Source organism: Trichoderma atroviride, chromosome 1 (genome assembly GCF_020647795.1).
Source record: "Trichoderma atroviride chromosome 1, complete sequence".
NCBI classification, from domain to species: Eukaryota; Fungi; Ascomycota; class Sordariomycetes; order Hypocreales; family Hypocreaceae; genus Trichoderma; species Trichoderma atroviride.
This window is the reverse complement of record NC_089400.1, coordinates 3,919,580-3,933,912: the sequence shown is the minus strand read 5'-3', so window position 1 is coordinate 3,933,912 and position 14,333 is coordinate 3,919,580. Positions and strand designations below refer to the sequence as shown.

The 14,333-nt window shown below is 48.2% G+C and overlaps 6 protein-coding genes across 7 annotated transcripts; 3 read left to right on the top strand and 3 right to left on the bottom strand.

Moving 5' to 3' along the window:
* The first annotated feature begins 1 nt into the window (after position 1).
* Positions 2-2,729, top strand: TrAtP1_001407 (uncharacterized protein). Its single transcript, XM_014086078.2, has 3 exons — positions 2-549; positions 617-2,085; positions 2,142-2,729. Exons 1-3 carry the CDS (start codon positions 349-351, stop codon positions 2,503-2,505), a joined length of 2,034 nt encoding a protein of 677 aa, XP_013941553.2. The 5' UTR covers positions 2-348; the 3' UTR covers positions 2,506-2,729.
* Positions 2,730-3,188: 459 nt separating this feature from the next.
* On the top strand, positions 3,189-3,893 carry TrAtP1_001406 (uncharacterized protein; the record flags this gene model as incomplete). Its single annotated transcript, XM_066110980.1, has 1 exon — positions 3,189-3,893. The coding sequence occupies exon 1, from the start codon at positions 3,444-3,446 to the stop codon at positions 3,891-3,893; it is 450 nt and encodes a 149-aa protein (XP_065967053.1). The 5' UTR covers positions 3,189-3,443.
* Positions 3,637-5,886, top strand: TrAtP1_001405 (uncharacterized protein). Of its 2 annotated transcripts, none has more exons than XM_066110978.1 (6): positions 3,637-4,059; positions 4,204-4,245; positions 4,329-5,039; positions 5,198-5,270; positions 5,362-5,411; positions 5,474-5,886. In XM_066110978.1, the coding sequence occupies exons 3-6, from the start codon at positions 4,451-4,453 to the stop codon at positions 5,494-5,496; spliced, it is 735 nt and encodes a 244-aa protein (XP_065967052.1). In that variant the 5' UTR covers positions 3,637-4,059; positions 4,204-4,245; positions 4,329-4,450; the 3' UTR covers positions 5,497-5,886. The 2 variants fall into 2 exon arrangements, with proteins under 2 accessions (XP_065967052.1, XP_065967051.1); XM_066110979.1 differs by having other exon boundaries at positions 3,637-4,245; positions 4,329-4,434; positions 4,506-5,039.
* Positions 5,887-6,235: 349 nt separating this feature from the next.
* Positions 6,236-8,663, bottom strand: TrAtP1_001404 (uncharacterized protein; the record flags this gene model as incomplete). The annotated part of the gene is made up of 3 exons (XM_014086080.2): positions 6,236-7,217; positions 7,294-7,299; positions 8,578-8,663. The coding sequence occupies 3 exons, from the start codon at positions 8,661-8,663 to the stop codon at positions 6,236-6,238; spliced, it is 1,074 nt and encodes a 357-aa protein (XP_013941555.2).
* An 875-nt stretch (positions 8,664-9,538) lies between these two features.
* TrAtP1_001403 (uncharacterized protein) lies at positions 9,539-11,814 on the bottom strand (the record flags this gene model as incomplete). Its single annotated transcript, XM_066110977.1, has 8 exons — positions 9,539-10,123; positions 10,210-10,675; positions 10,736-10,786; positions 10,859-10,968; positions 11,023-11,052; positions 11,128-11,636; positions 11,696-11,701; positions 11,778-11,814. The coding sequence occupies 8 exons, from the start codon at positions 11,812-11,814 to the stop codon at positions 9,539-9,541; spliced, it is 1,794 nt and encodes a 597-aa protein (XP_065967050.1).
* A 356-nt stretch (positions 11,815-12,170) lies between these two features.
* Positions 12,171-13,754, bottom strand: TrAtP1_001402 (uncharacterized protein). Its single transcript, XM_066110976.1, has one exon. It carries the CDS (start codon positions 13,219-13,221, stop codon positions 12,238-12,240), a length of 984 nt encoding a protein of 327 aa, XP_065967049.1. The 5' UTR covers positions 13,222-13,754; the 3' UTR covers positions 12,171-12,237.
* Between the last annotated feature and the right edge of the window lie 579 nt (positions 13,755-14,333).

The window sequence follows — 14,333 nt, the reverse complement described above, 5'->3', positions numbered from 1 at the left end:
CGATTGAGCGACGCTGAAGGCGATCGGCACATTGTCGGGTAAATGAGAGAGTCGCGGGACTTACGCAGCCACCTATTCATGGCGACAGCTCCAAGTTCCACTGTACATACCTCCATCCGAGAGTCGAATTCCCAACTGCCACCGCAGCAGCCAACCCTGTCCCAGCTCGGCTTTGAAGCTTCTGTGCACCGAACTTTTAGAAAGTTGACGCGACTGGGAAGCTCAAGGCTGCATGTACATACCTCTATAGCCGTTTACCTCTACCATACAGGCTGCTCTTCCTCACCGTCCCCTGTGTCAACCATCCCATTGGTCGCTCGGTCCTCACTTCGATGAGCAGCAGCCGACATGTCTGAGGAGCGCAGCAAGATAACTTTGTCTCTTCGAAGCGGCAAGCGACGAAAGGCCCGTCCCGTCATCAGTGCGCCACGACAAATATCTGCTCCAATTCCGCAAGATGGCTCGACTGGAGGCACGGCTGCTGGTCCTGGTGGACTGGTTCCGCTGCCCGAAGCGCCTCGGCCCCGACCTGCCGCTGTTGGTGGAAAGGTGAGATTTCACGACACCGCTGCTGAGGAGACTGGTTAGGATGAGGCGACTAATGTTGGCTGCGTAGACCTCTGATCTAGTCAAGCGACGATTCTCCTCACGATTTAACAACTTGCCCCCCGAATTCGACGCGGCCGCCCCTCCAGTTCCGACTCTGCCCCCTCTTGAGCGGTACAACACCGACTACCAGCCCCCTCCGTCGCGAGCAGGGCCAGGAGCTGCCCCCACTGTCGATCTGAAGGCGTTGCGAGATCCGAACCTTACGCCCGATCAGTACGTGGCCTCGGTGCTGAGCGAGGCGAGCGAGGATCAGATTCAAGAGTATGCCGAGTCGCTGCAGGGGATCAAGGCACGCGCAGCCGCGGATCTGCAACAGAACCTATTGCAGAACCGGACACAGTTTATCAAAATCAGCAAGGAAGCAGAGAAGCTCAAGGGCGAGATGCGAGCACTCCGCAACCTGATGTCGGAGCTCAAGGCGAATACGACAGCTCTTAGGCAAGCTTCGGGAAGAGGCGAAATGGATACATCCATAGGGGGAGGCGCCACGATGAGCAAACGAGACAAGCGCAGCTCCATTGTAGATCGAAGCGCTCTCTGGACTACGCAGATGCAAACCCTCTACAAGACCGTAGAGGGCTCTCAAAAGTTCTTGCCAAACGCGATAGGGCGCCACGTGGTTCTAAATGCCGGCCCTTGGATCGAATTGGACAATGCAACCTACAAGAGTAGAAGAGCCATGCAAATCTTTTTGCTCAACGACCATCTTCTCATTGCTTCCCGGAAGAAACGCAAGGTCGACGCGCCCAACTCTGATAGCCGTGGACCGATGGTGAAGCTGGTGGCTGACCGCTGCTGGCCCTTGCTCGATATCGAAGTCATCGAAATGCCTGGAACAGGCGATTCTATGGGCGGCCGTAATAAGTTGGCTGATGCAATCATGGTGCGAGGCGGTGGCCAGGAGACCTTTATCTACCGCACGGAAAAACCAGAGGCGACTGAGAAGAAGGCGCTGATGATGAATGTACGCAAAGCAGTGGAAGAATTACGCAAAGGGTTGCAGTCTGAAATGGAGGCCAATAACAAGGCAAGAGAGACGATCAACTACTTTGCTTCCAGAGATCCGGGGCTGCTCCAGAAGACGGAACTACTAGAGACGCTATCCGACATCAAGGACATGCTGATTGAGGTGGATGGCAAACAGCAGAATCTACGCTGGGTCGAGGGCCAGATGGATGAGCTTGATATTGATATTGCTCTCCAGGGGTTCGAACCCGCAGTGGCACGCGTGGAAAAGATGAACGGGTTGGCCAGGGGACTCAAGGGCAACACCGTAGCGCAAGACTTTATCAACTTTGAGGTTGAGGCGAGGTGTGGTAAGCTTGCGGGCATGATCATCCAGCAGCTAGGGACGACACACAACCAGCAAAACAAGACGAAGCGAAATCTGAGCTGGTTGGCCAGACTGGGGTATGAAGACAGAGCTAGAGAGGCGTATCTCGCAGCCCGTGGCGACACGATTCATAAGCGAGCAAGGTTCGTCTTTCTTTTATATCCTCCCTGCATTACATCAACTAACAGAGTGCGAACAGACAATGCATCTTCCAGGGCGACTTGCATCTGTACATTTGGCAGCTATCATTTGTGTACTTTACCCTCATCCACAACACGGTGCTGTGCTTCCAGAGTTGCTTTCCCCCACCCATGATGAGCACGTGTGTCAAGTGGGCAAAGGAGCAAGTAGAAGCATTCAACGTGATTCTTGCCAGGCAACTGAGCAGCACCGAGCGTGGCGGACAAGTCTGGACACAGTGCATGGATCAGGCCAAGGAACATGCCAAGAAGTTGTCCGAGGTGGGCCTTGACTTTTCCAGCTTGGTTGGTAAAGGCGTGGATGGGCCTCCGGCTAGCTCGTCGGTTGAGAGCCAGGGGCTTGTTGGGCTGGGGCTGGCTTGAAGAAGGCGTGGATAAAAGGGAACTGTCTGACCTGGAGAGGAGATGGATATCTGGTATTGGGCTATCTTGATGGCGTTTGTTCCTGGAGAAGACGAGATGGGACGTGGCAAGAGGAGGCAGCATGGTTACCTATACATTGTTTTTATTCTCTATAATGCATTATATGCTATACTTGATTACCGGTACCTTGGTAAACCTGCTCTTAAGCTCAATGGTTTGCATATAACTACGTTGATGCCACTGGATCGTGATGTAGTATTTCTCGCTGCAGCAGTGAATCGAGATTATTTGAAACAGTTATAAAATCATAGCTAGACAATAAGAATATCAAGACGCCCATATCTCAGAAAATCACGATTCTTTGCTACTGATTCCTTGCTACTTTTTGTCAGCCTTACTGTTTGCCAAGGTATGTACTACCAAGGTTTGAAGCTTGGCGGGGCAGCTCCGGAGCTGAGGCCAAATACCAGCTTGGTGTCAGGGGAAGCTCCAGCTTGGCTACCTCTCAGCAAAAAAGAAGGGAATGCATGTACCTGGCTGGAAGAAGTGATTCATTTATGCACACCATTCTTACGGTAATGATTGTGGTATTTTGTAAGAGAAGTCTTCAGTTCCTATCAAGTTGTTTTACTTCTTCCCAGGTACCTCTAGTGCTTCTCAAGCTTCTTGTCTCCATTACCCTTACTGCCTCTATTGCCTCTATTGCCTCTGCTAACCTATAGCCAGTACTTGTAAACACTCTACTCCTACGAGTGTACAGCTTGTACCCCTTGCTCTCTTAAAACACGAGCAATTTCGAGTCCAGACGCGGTAGAGCTACAATCACTAGGAGTGTTCAAAAAACAAAAGGAAAAAAATTAAATAAAAAAGGGAAACCTAGATCCGACCAAGTATTCACTTTCTTGATTGCTTTGTTTAATTTTGTTGTGGTACTTGTAATGCTCTGTGCTGCTTCACGCTGCAATCAGCTCGCAATAGCACTAGCAGTTGACTTCATTTCACCCCGGCTTGTTGTTTTGGCCCCCTCTCCTAATCTCCCAATCTCCCTCCCTCCTGATAGTGGCTGCTGCACGGCCGCCACTGCCATAGAGCCGCCTCCTTTGGCGCCCAAGCCCCACCGCTCGCCCGCTATCCGCCCCAAAGCTGCCACTGCCAACTGCCACTGTCGCACAGCTGCTCGCGAACCCAAAGTCTGCTCTGCAAGCAACCCGAAGCGTGACCGCAACGTCATTCAAACCCATCGCAGCCTTCCCTCTCCCCTCCCCAACCAGCGCCCTCGAATCCTCCGCTTCCCACCTACGCCTCGCTTCAACCCATCGCCAATCGACCCGGTCCCGGCAAGGACTTCTCGCACAGCTGCAGAGGACGCAACAGACTGCGCGGCATAACCCCCCAAGAATGGACACAAATATGGAAGACGTCGGGCGAGTACCGGCCGACGTGGCGCCTGTGCAGACGGAGCCCGCGACGAGATCCACGCTGGAGCAGTGGATTGAGAACCTGATGAACTGCAAGCAGCTGTCCGAGGCCGACGTCCAGAGGCTGTGCGACATGGTGAGCCTCTGATGCTGGTTGACGACGCGAGCGAAGGAGGGGTTGGCTAGGCTGCAAAGCCGTCCCGTCGCCATCACCTCGCCCGCGTGACACGGTTCCAAACGTCGTTGAAAATTGATGCTGACTTTTTTGGCCGTCGTGTAGGGTCGAGAGGTTGTTCAAGATGAATCAAACGTGCAGCCCGTGGTAGGTTGGCCCTTGGCGATGGCCATCCGCGGCCGATGAGTTAAAATGATGCGTTTCCGAAGCTGACCCATCGTTGTGTGCAGAAATGCCCTGTTACGGTCTGTGGCGATATCCACGGCCAATTTCACGATTTAATGGAGCTGTTCAAGATTGGCGGCCCGAGTCCTGATACCAACTATCTCTTCATGGGTGCGATACACGCTGTATGATCCGCAAAATGAGGGGTGCCTCGCCGCTGACCATGAATCTTGATTCTGCAGGCGACTACGTCGACAGAGGATACTACTCGGTCGAGACCGTCTCCCTCCTCGTTGCCCTCAAAATCCGATACCCCCAGCGCATCACCATCCTCCGAGGCAACCACGAGTCGCGCCAGATCACACAAGTCTACGGCTTCTACGACGAATGCCTTCGCAAATACGGCAACGCCAACGTGTGGAAGATATTCACCGACTTCTTCGACTACCTCCCCCTGACTGCCCTGATTGAGAACCAGATTTTCTGCCTCCACGGTGGTCTCTCCCCCAGCATCGACACACTAGATAACATCAGGGCCCTCGATCGTGTCCAAGAAGTCCCCCACGAAGGTCCCATGTGCGATCTCCTATGGTCCGACCCAGACGACCGCTGTGGTTGGGGAATCTCTCCCCGCGGTGCGGGGTACACTTTCGGCCAGGACATTTCAGAGGCTTTCAACCACAACAACGGCTTGACGCTGGTGGCACGAGCGCACCAGCTTGTGATGGAGGGATACAATTGGTCTCAGGATCGAAACGTGGTGACAATCTTTTCAGGTGAGCTTCATTATATATGTTTCCTCTCGCTATTTCTTTTCCAATTGCACGCTGCAGCTTTCCCGAGCTCCCAGCTCGCCTACTACCCGTTCTTCCGCCTCTTTTTCTTCTCTCATCAGTCATGCTGGAATTTGGCTAACGTTGCTACCACTTTGCAGCACCAAACTACTGCTACCGATGCGGTAACCAGGCTGCTATAATGGAAATTGACGAGCATCTGAAATATACCTTGTGAGTCCAGATCAAACTCCCCGCTGTGGCAACTACCTACCCCACGCCAAGCGGGATTTTATCACAGCCACAGATGTGCTAACTGCAACAGCTTGCAATTTGACCCGTGCCCGAGAGCCGGCGAACCAATGGTCTCGAGACGTATGTTGTCCACTTCCTCATCAAACATCTGGATCATGTCGTCTAACTCTTTTCTCTCACAGGAACTCCTGATTACTTCCTCTAATCTAGCACTGATGTTCTGCATTCAAACGAATTATTGCTGTAAAGGGCTTATTGCGAGAGGGTTTATAGCTGTTAGAGTCCTAGGAGCTGGGCATCTAAAAGAAAAATAATGTACGATTAATCCTACTGCTGGCACACAGGCCCACGCCATCCAGCCGTAACAAGTCTCAATGTGAACAAGGAGTTGCCCAAGTGTTGCTGCAATCGGATAATTTGTCACAGAATCCTGGCCCTCTTTTCTTTTGTAAGCACAGCGATGCTCGGCTGCTTCACCATCATCGGATCCGGCAATTAGGATGAGCATTGGGTGGTATTAGCTACAAATTCTTCATGGCACAATTATTCCTATGTCTAATACCTATACTATGAATCAACATCAACATTTGATACAGCCGCTGACTAGCAAAATAGGACACGAAATGTTAATAAACTGATTTCAGACTTGAGCAAATATATATTTGTACATTTTCAGGAGGAATATCTCCCGACAGGCTAATCTAAATATAGGAGATTCTTTCTTCGGGCATTCCAAGACCCGTATAACATGATGTTACCGCTGTCTATGTCCAGTCTATGCCGCCAACGCCGTTTGGTGTCTTGTCCAAGTATGTCAAGAACGTCCAAAACATATAAATGCAAACCCTAAGGCGCCTTGATGCTATAATTATTATTAATTTCTTCCCGTACGCGTTTCTTCCTTGTCGCCTTCTTCTTTTATTTTCATTCTCTCTTCTTCGTCTCTAAACAGATGCTTTGGGCGCAGTCTTGTTTTGGAACTCCATAGCCCAGTCGCCATCCGTCATTGTCTGCTCAGAAGCACTGGCAGGCAGCTCTTCATCGAATACAGCTCCATCTGAGCCTGGAACGCCGTTGGCATAGTGGCCAGGAGCACTGCTTCCGTTGGGAATGTGGAAACGCTTGTCGAACCGAGACAGGGCGTAGGTGAAGACGACGATGAGCTCGATGAGATAGTTGAAGCAATAGAAACAGGCCTTTGACTGGAACCACCGTGGCTCAGTTGGGGGAACACGATAGTAGATGACGCCTGCTCGGAAGGCCGCGCCGAGAGTGAGCAGGCAAGATGTGAAGAGGATGAGGAAGAGCTTGTAACGCATGCTTCCGGTGCCGAATTTCTCGATGCGCTGGCGGCGCGGGATGACGAAGCAGAGGCCGATGATGGGTACCGGCAAGAAGGCCAGGAAAGCGAAATAAGTCAAGGCAACGGTCTGAGCGATGTGAGTCTGATCAATGGTGGACTGCTTGAGCGTGTAGATGCTGATGATGAGACAAACGATGAGCATGATCAAGCATCCAATCACGGACGCGATGAGCGAGCGCAGGAGGATCCTGGCGGGCATGCTCCAACCGAGGCGAGGATGATACGCCCGCAGCACGCGCTGGACGAGAATCAGGTTGACAATGAAGATGATGATGACGCCCGCGTTTGCGAGGATCTGGGCGGCGATGGCGATGCGGACGTTTTTCGGGTAGCAGGCCCAGACGATGCGCATGACGTTTGCGGAGATGCGGGCCATGGAGAAGCCGAAGAAGAGGCCGGAGAGGATGAATTTGTGGCCGCGGCGCTTGTTGAGCTGGAAGATTGTCATGTTGAAGGCGGCGGAGGCGATGAAGAAGGCGAGGATGACGGCGGAGATGGGGATGTCGACGGAGCGGGTTGGGGTGAGGCCGAGGCCGGCGTATTTGGGGGGGTAGGGGGGGGCCCTTTGGAAGATGTTAGCTATGATGCTGGATGAAGATGGTGATGATTTTGTGGTGTTGATGGTGGTGTTGTACGTACAGGCATCTGCATGGCGCCGCTTTGACTGCCGGATGCCATGATTTTGATATTTTCTATATCAACTGGGATCCAAGAGGTGCGAGAATCGATGTTTGTCTTTTTTTATTGATTTATTTTCTTCGTTATTGCTGTGATGCTGAGAGAATCTTTTGCTAGTGTCGTGGTCTGATGCGTATAAGTCGTTGGCTTTAGATCACACCACCAAGATGTTCGAGTTTGTGATGGTAAAACACAGCGCACACGATATGTAAGACAACAGATGTAAAGTTATGGCGCCCGCTGGTCGATAATTCCAGAGATGATGGAAGTCGGAAATAGGATGCTGTATGTTGCTTTGGTCATGTAAAGACAAGCGAGTATGATAAGCGAATATGATCGGACAGGAAGAAGATCATGGGCCACGCTATATAAGAGAAATCAAAAAGCAATAAATTCCGTCATTGTACATGAGCTTAGCTAGATCCTTCATAGAGCCAACGGTCTTTTCTCGTTCTTCTCTTTTTTCCTATCCCCGTAGCTCAGCTTCCCCTTGCCCTTCGCGCCAAAATAGCCATAGCATCGCGCCCGAACCACCGACAATGGATCATCGTGCACTTGCTAGCAGTAATGCCACGCTATTTCATGCTAGGGGTGTAGCCGGGCAGAATCTGTAAGCAGATTCTCGATGCCAAAAGTCCGTAAATCAGCGACGTTTCAAGGTGGGCAGCATCGGCGCTCGCACTTCTGGCAAGATCCGCCCGGGGTTGAGCGAAGGATTGGGAGGTGAGCAAACGGGGCACACGTGGTAAGTAGCGAGTTTGCTTGATTTTAACGTTAAAAGAGCGGAAAATTGGGGGGGCCTTTCAAGGGGAGGTTAGTGCGATTAGGCTATCTGTTGGTTTAATACGCGTGTCTTGGACGTTGGGTATTGCATTTGATAGTGGCTGTCTTGATGATTGTATTGTTGGTGGCTGTCTTAAGAGTCTGGGTCACTCGCTCAGCTTTGCAGCCATATGTGCTTAATGCCCCATTCTCTCCATTTCTTCGTCTACATCTGTCAAGTCTTGATTTCCAAATCATGACACCATCAACAAAGATAAAAAAAAAGATCAACGCAGCTATCGAGCACGGCTACCAAATGCACGCCGGTCGCGATCAGGGCCGACTCCAAAAAGCACCGCCAGCTGGGCTGCCTGCAGTTGCAGAAATCGCGGAGCGTCGGTGCATCGGCGCTTGCTGGTCGGCGCGACGGCGGGCGTCGCGCCGACGCTGCTTAGGTAATCGGGCTGGATTCGCCCGACTCACATAAACGATAACGAGAGCGAGGCAGCATATAAAGACCGGGTAAAACCAGCGGCACTGATGACGAAGACGATGCTATACGGGTCCATGATGGAGTTGCGTGTGTGTTGATTAACTCACAAAGCCCGACTTTACTTTTGGAGGCTTTCGTTGAATCAAGTGCATCTGAGTGGAGAGCTATAAACCGTGTAAGCGGCCGTTCTATCTACAGGCACAACTATCATCCTTAATGGTACATCTTGTGCTCGTGCTTGGCACATGTATTTGAAACCACAAGATTGGATACCACGATATCTGAGTCTTGAATACAAACCATGATGGATTGCAAACCTCGGGGTTTACTGTCGGTGGTGCGTTGTATAGACTTTGGTGTGTGGCCTTATAAAAGTGGTGATACGTAGACAGATAGGTTGACGGCTCCCCAAGGCAATGGTCCAATGGCTCTCTTACTAAAAGAGGTACGTGTCGAATATTGCACTATATTGCTAACATTGGCCGCGATTCTACGCACCATGTAAGCTTAGGTATGAAGAGATGCTCTTCTTTGGCATAGCTCTTTTTCGGGTCTCGGGGGGGCGCACAATCGTTTACAGCCACGGGGACAGTCGAACGTCGTATTGTCGGTCGTGGAGGTTCCAGCAATTGCTACCATATTACGCATCAAGCGTATAGTCGAATGGAGTGAAGACTAAGATCGAACGTGTACGCTACGATGAACACGCAGGGTGCGACGTCTGGGGATCAATTTGCTTGCATTCGTATAATCTGGGGTCTAACGCTACTATATATAAGATTTGATGTCCTCGTCCTTACTTCCCCGGGGACGTCGGGGCAGGTGTCCCCCAACAGCTACTTTTGCTCGAGATAGATGAAACGTATTCGTATTAAAAATTAAACCACCAGGTGCGTCTGTGGCTGGGGAGATCTAGTACAAAAAAAACATAAGAAAGAAACTTGCCCGTCTTTACTCACTATACTTCTCTTCAGCAAAAAATCCTTCTATAATGTCCCCGGCGGCAATGTATCGGCCATCTTGAATCTTCTTGTCAATCCCTGCAAACCTTTCCAAGATGATGTATTTCTTGTTTGTTGCAGCCATTTTTCCAAAATGATGCTTCACAATTCTAGCTCTATCACCTCGCTCATAACTGCGACGTTCCTTTGCCAGTCGATCGCAAGACAAAATCAGCGAACTCAATCCCGCGGCAATGGCTGTAGAGACTGAACTTCCTGATATGCAGTCCTTTGAATCAAGAAAGGGGACCTTGCCCGCAGCCACATCGATGCCTTTAATTGCATAGTTATAGTCTGGCGGTGCATTTGGGCTCAATATTCCAAATTCGTCACAAGCCGTAATGGTCATCGTATCGCTGTAACCCGATATACAGCTTTTCTCGGTGTTTAAGCCTTCGTCAGGGGTGCTGCAGAGTATGATGATTCCATTGTGCCAAGCATCAGCACAAGCATTAGCGAGCCCTTGTGTTCCTTCTAGAATGGAGAAGCTCATGGAAATAATGTCGACATTTTGGCTTATTGCCCACTTAATAGCCTGATTGGACACGAAGCAACCAAGAGTTAGCAAAAAAAAAAAAAAAAAAAAAAAATACATCTCTCGAGTACTCAATCATAACTCACTCGTTCAACTCGCGCCGGGATGATGCCAGATCTCCCTTCAGCCACCTTGGCCACGTAAAGATCACAACAAGGATCAATGGCACATATCAGATTTGCCATCTGGGTTCCATGCGGATCAGACGCAAATAGCCAAGGACTAAGGCTGGATTCGTCGTCTACGAAAGATCGGCCATTCTTGATGCGTGACCACAAAGTCTTGGGTCTACCACCTTTCCCATTTTGGTATCCGTTCGGAGCATTGCTGTTGATCTCCAAAGACTCTGTTGAATTGAGAGCAGATGAAGTTTCAGAAATATTAGTGGCGTTTAAGATGGCTGGAGTTTTTACCAATGGGGAAAAGCTAAAAATCCCATTATCGATCACGGCAACTCTGGTTGGACGGAATGTCACAGAGCCGCTTCTTTCCTGCGTATAGATCTGGTAACCTTTGATAAAACGAGATAGCTTCGGAACAGCCCGTTCAGCACTAATGGCAGTCAGCGGATGAAAAATAAATGACTGGCCGCGCGGTCTGAATACCACTTACATCTCTCCCAAGTCTGCTTCTCTTTCCTTTGTCGGATTCCACGGCCGGATACTAACACCGACTGTGAGCTCCCAAGTGTCATGGGCATCATGAGTGTGCTAAGCATTCGGTGTATTCCTAAACTTCTCTTGGCGCATCTTTTCCCGTTGCCCATTGATTTCTTTGCTCAGCTTGCCAAATTCTCCTTCGATAAAAGTAGCAATAGCGTCGCATTTGTCTTTGTTCGCCAAGTCCTTCGAAATTCCATCAGTGCACTGCGCGTGACATAGGAGACCTAAGACACAAACCTGGACAACATATATTTCGAGCGTCGTAAGCTAAAAGATACCCTTTGTCAGCATGAAAAGGCTTTCATAATATAGCAAAGAAAGTTGAAGTGTTGCATGACCTACATTTGTAAGGGAGCGGATCCCATCATCGCTCAACCAGTGGCTGATTACTGCTCGCTTGCCGCCGGTATAAAGATGAAGCTCTCGGAGTTGTTGCAGTGCATTGTTCTCATCAGAATTTGAGTTCTTGAAAACCGATATAGACAGGTCTAATAATCTCCAGTTGAGAGCTTCCACCTCAAACTGTTTCACATAGGTGCCTATGATGACCTCATCATGAGGGTTCACAAGTCGATCTAGAACTGTCAGTTCGATAATATGCTTGACGTTCTTCACATTCTTTAACCAATCTAGAGTCATGAAAATCTCCTTGTGGTCAAATTGAATATTTCCGCCAAATATCTCTTTGTTGTCAGTTTTGAGATCCAGGGCCGGAAACGTGGCATATTTAAGCGTCTCTTCATAAGATAGTAGATTGGCATAGTCTTGATGATTAATGAGCGAATGAACAAAGTCCGAAACGCTGTAATCCTCCGATTTGAATCGTGAAAGATCAAAACACAGTTCGTTGACTAGATTGTCAGGTTAGTCCGAGATAGCGGCCGTATAGAGCATAGGAAATTGTTCTTACCGGTTTCTAAAAAAGAAATTCTTCAAGTTAGTAAATGGCATGTCTGGGTGGAACAGAGATGACTTGTTAAATTCATACGTACCGTCAGACAGCTGAAAAATCTCGACCAAGTCCTGCATCTTGCTAACCTTTTTGCTCTTAATAGTCGCTGCAACTATGAGATTGCGAATTTCCTTGTGGATTCTTTTGCTATCATCATCTTTCAACGCCCGATGAGTAGACGTAGAATTTTCCATAATATTGTTGTTGTGCCGGAGTGGGTAGTGGTCATGAATCTGGGTAGTGACCAACTCATCGTATTGCAGAAATTTCTTCACAAATCCAACATTTTGGTGCTGGACAGCGAGATGAAGTAGCCCAGACGTGTCGGAATTGAAAATGGTTTCATTTTCGCTCCAGAAGCTCTCCAAGTTGAGCTGAATTATCTTCTCAATCACTCTTTCATCAGTTTCACTCTGCTGGCCCTCAGCAGCTTTGATCAGAGCATTGATGACCTCCACTTGTTTGTTATATCTCTCAGTATGTTTTTCATCTTTGACTGTCTATTCGTTTATTTCTTTCAATGGTTGAATCGCTAAAAGAATGTAGTCGGTAGTAGCAAATTTCCGTCTGAGTTCAGGTTGTTGCAAAAATGCTTCGACGACATTTTCTTTGCCTTTTTTCAAGGCCTCTTCGAATGTCGTATCTGGCGTATCTGCTATGCTGGCATCGAAATCTAGAAGTGCATGCAGAGCTCCTAGATTTTCGGCGATAGCAGCAAGGGACAGAGCAGTCTTTCCAGATCTTTGGTCTGGATCATGAAGTTTCAAGATCTGAAGTAAATCATCTGGCTGAAAACGTCGTCCACTATGAATCATATATTTTATTACCTTGCCGTTACCTTTCCCGGCAGCTCTATGTAAAGGAGTGCTTGGGAATTCTCTCATTTGCTCCTTCGTATGACTGTCTCTAAAATAACATTCTCCCACGAGAAGCTTATCTGCCGTCTCCGGGAAAAGCCTATGAAACGTACGAGAGTTGTCAAGGCAAATGAAGGGAAAATGAGGCCAGAGTTCAGTGATAATTCGAATAATGATGATGTAGGAATTTTTCTCTCCAGTTATAGTCTCCTCCACAGTTTCTGTCTGAACTGCTGAGACACCAACATCTTCGATGCCCAGTGGGCATCGCTGCACCGCGTTGTTGAGGATCAACCAACGTATGCAATCATCTAATCGATATTCTCTGTTTTCGTCGATAAAGAAGTCTGTGATGTCTATAATGAAGCTGGGTAATTGTTCATGTTTGAGTGCATATTCCAAAGCTTCTCTAAGAAGTTTGAAGAGTTCGTAAGCTTGATCATACAATCGCATCTCGGTCTCCTTAATATCCCCACGCAGTTTCATCCATGGCTTGATTACTTTTTGGTTGACTGATTGATCATCCGACGACTCTTTCGGATCTGGCATTGATTCGATGCTAGTATCGGCATTTGATGAGGGCTTCGTACGCGTCTGACTGCTTTGAATATCTGGATTAAGAGACATGTTCGAAAGCAAGAGGGAGGGGAGAAGAAGAAGAAAAGAAAGGAAACAATAGGAAAGGATATCGAATTATCAGCAAACGTCAACTCAGAGTTTCGGATTAAATGGGTTCTTCGATTTATCCCCAATCCTAGTGACTCCTTGTTATCGGAAAGCTGTAAGTTGATGACAATGAGTTCTTAAAAACGCCATGTAGGTAGGCTGAGCGATAAGAAGCGACTTAAGGCTACAAAAATATAGGAGAAAGTGAGAAAGTACAAAAAGAGAATTAATAGCAGTAGGTATACAGATGCAAGAAGAACACAGTATGTGTATACCTGATAATATATCCGAACTACCTTTATGTAACAGTTGGGTACACGGTACTAGCTCGCCGAGTAACACCAACTCGCATACTTGCAGATAGGACTGGGCACGACTGCAGTTAGATCTACTTCATTGGTTCTCAGTTCCGATGAGGATCTACTTCATTAATTCTCAGTCCCGATGAGGGTCTACTTCATTAATTCTCAGTCCCGATGAGGGCCTACTTCATTGGTTCTTAGCCCCGGTGAAAAGGTATTCTAGGAACTTTTGATTGTACCACCCTCCCTTACTCTGTATGTAGATAGCCACAGGCTTTTTGTAGTCATACTACTTTAGCTGATCATACGATTACAAATATTTGATGCCTTAAACGTTGCATGAAGGCGGCCAATCTCTCATATTAGCTCTTGCATTTCACAGTTATATACTACTCAGATTTGATAATTAGTACACCTCATGGATTGACGCTTTTTCTTCTTCTTCTTCTTCAAGAAGAAAATTCTATTGATATTTTGTAGCATAAATGTAGTAGCCGCCTCATCAAATGTCTAGTCTTCTGTGATTTAATTAACATACATGAGCCTTGGACTAGTATTTTTGCTTTACATGTATGGAGAATTGATTTTAAAAAAAAAAACAATCTTGGCTATTATCATGCCTACTGGCTAACAGCATCTCTTACTGTCGAATGTATATTCTTCTGAGCAATTCCTTTGAAAATATATGCAACCACAGCATCGTGCAGTACAAGAACAAGCACACGGGTAATCAACATATCTAAATTGTTTGAATATCATGGTCATGGAAGA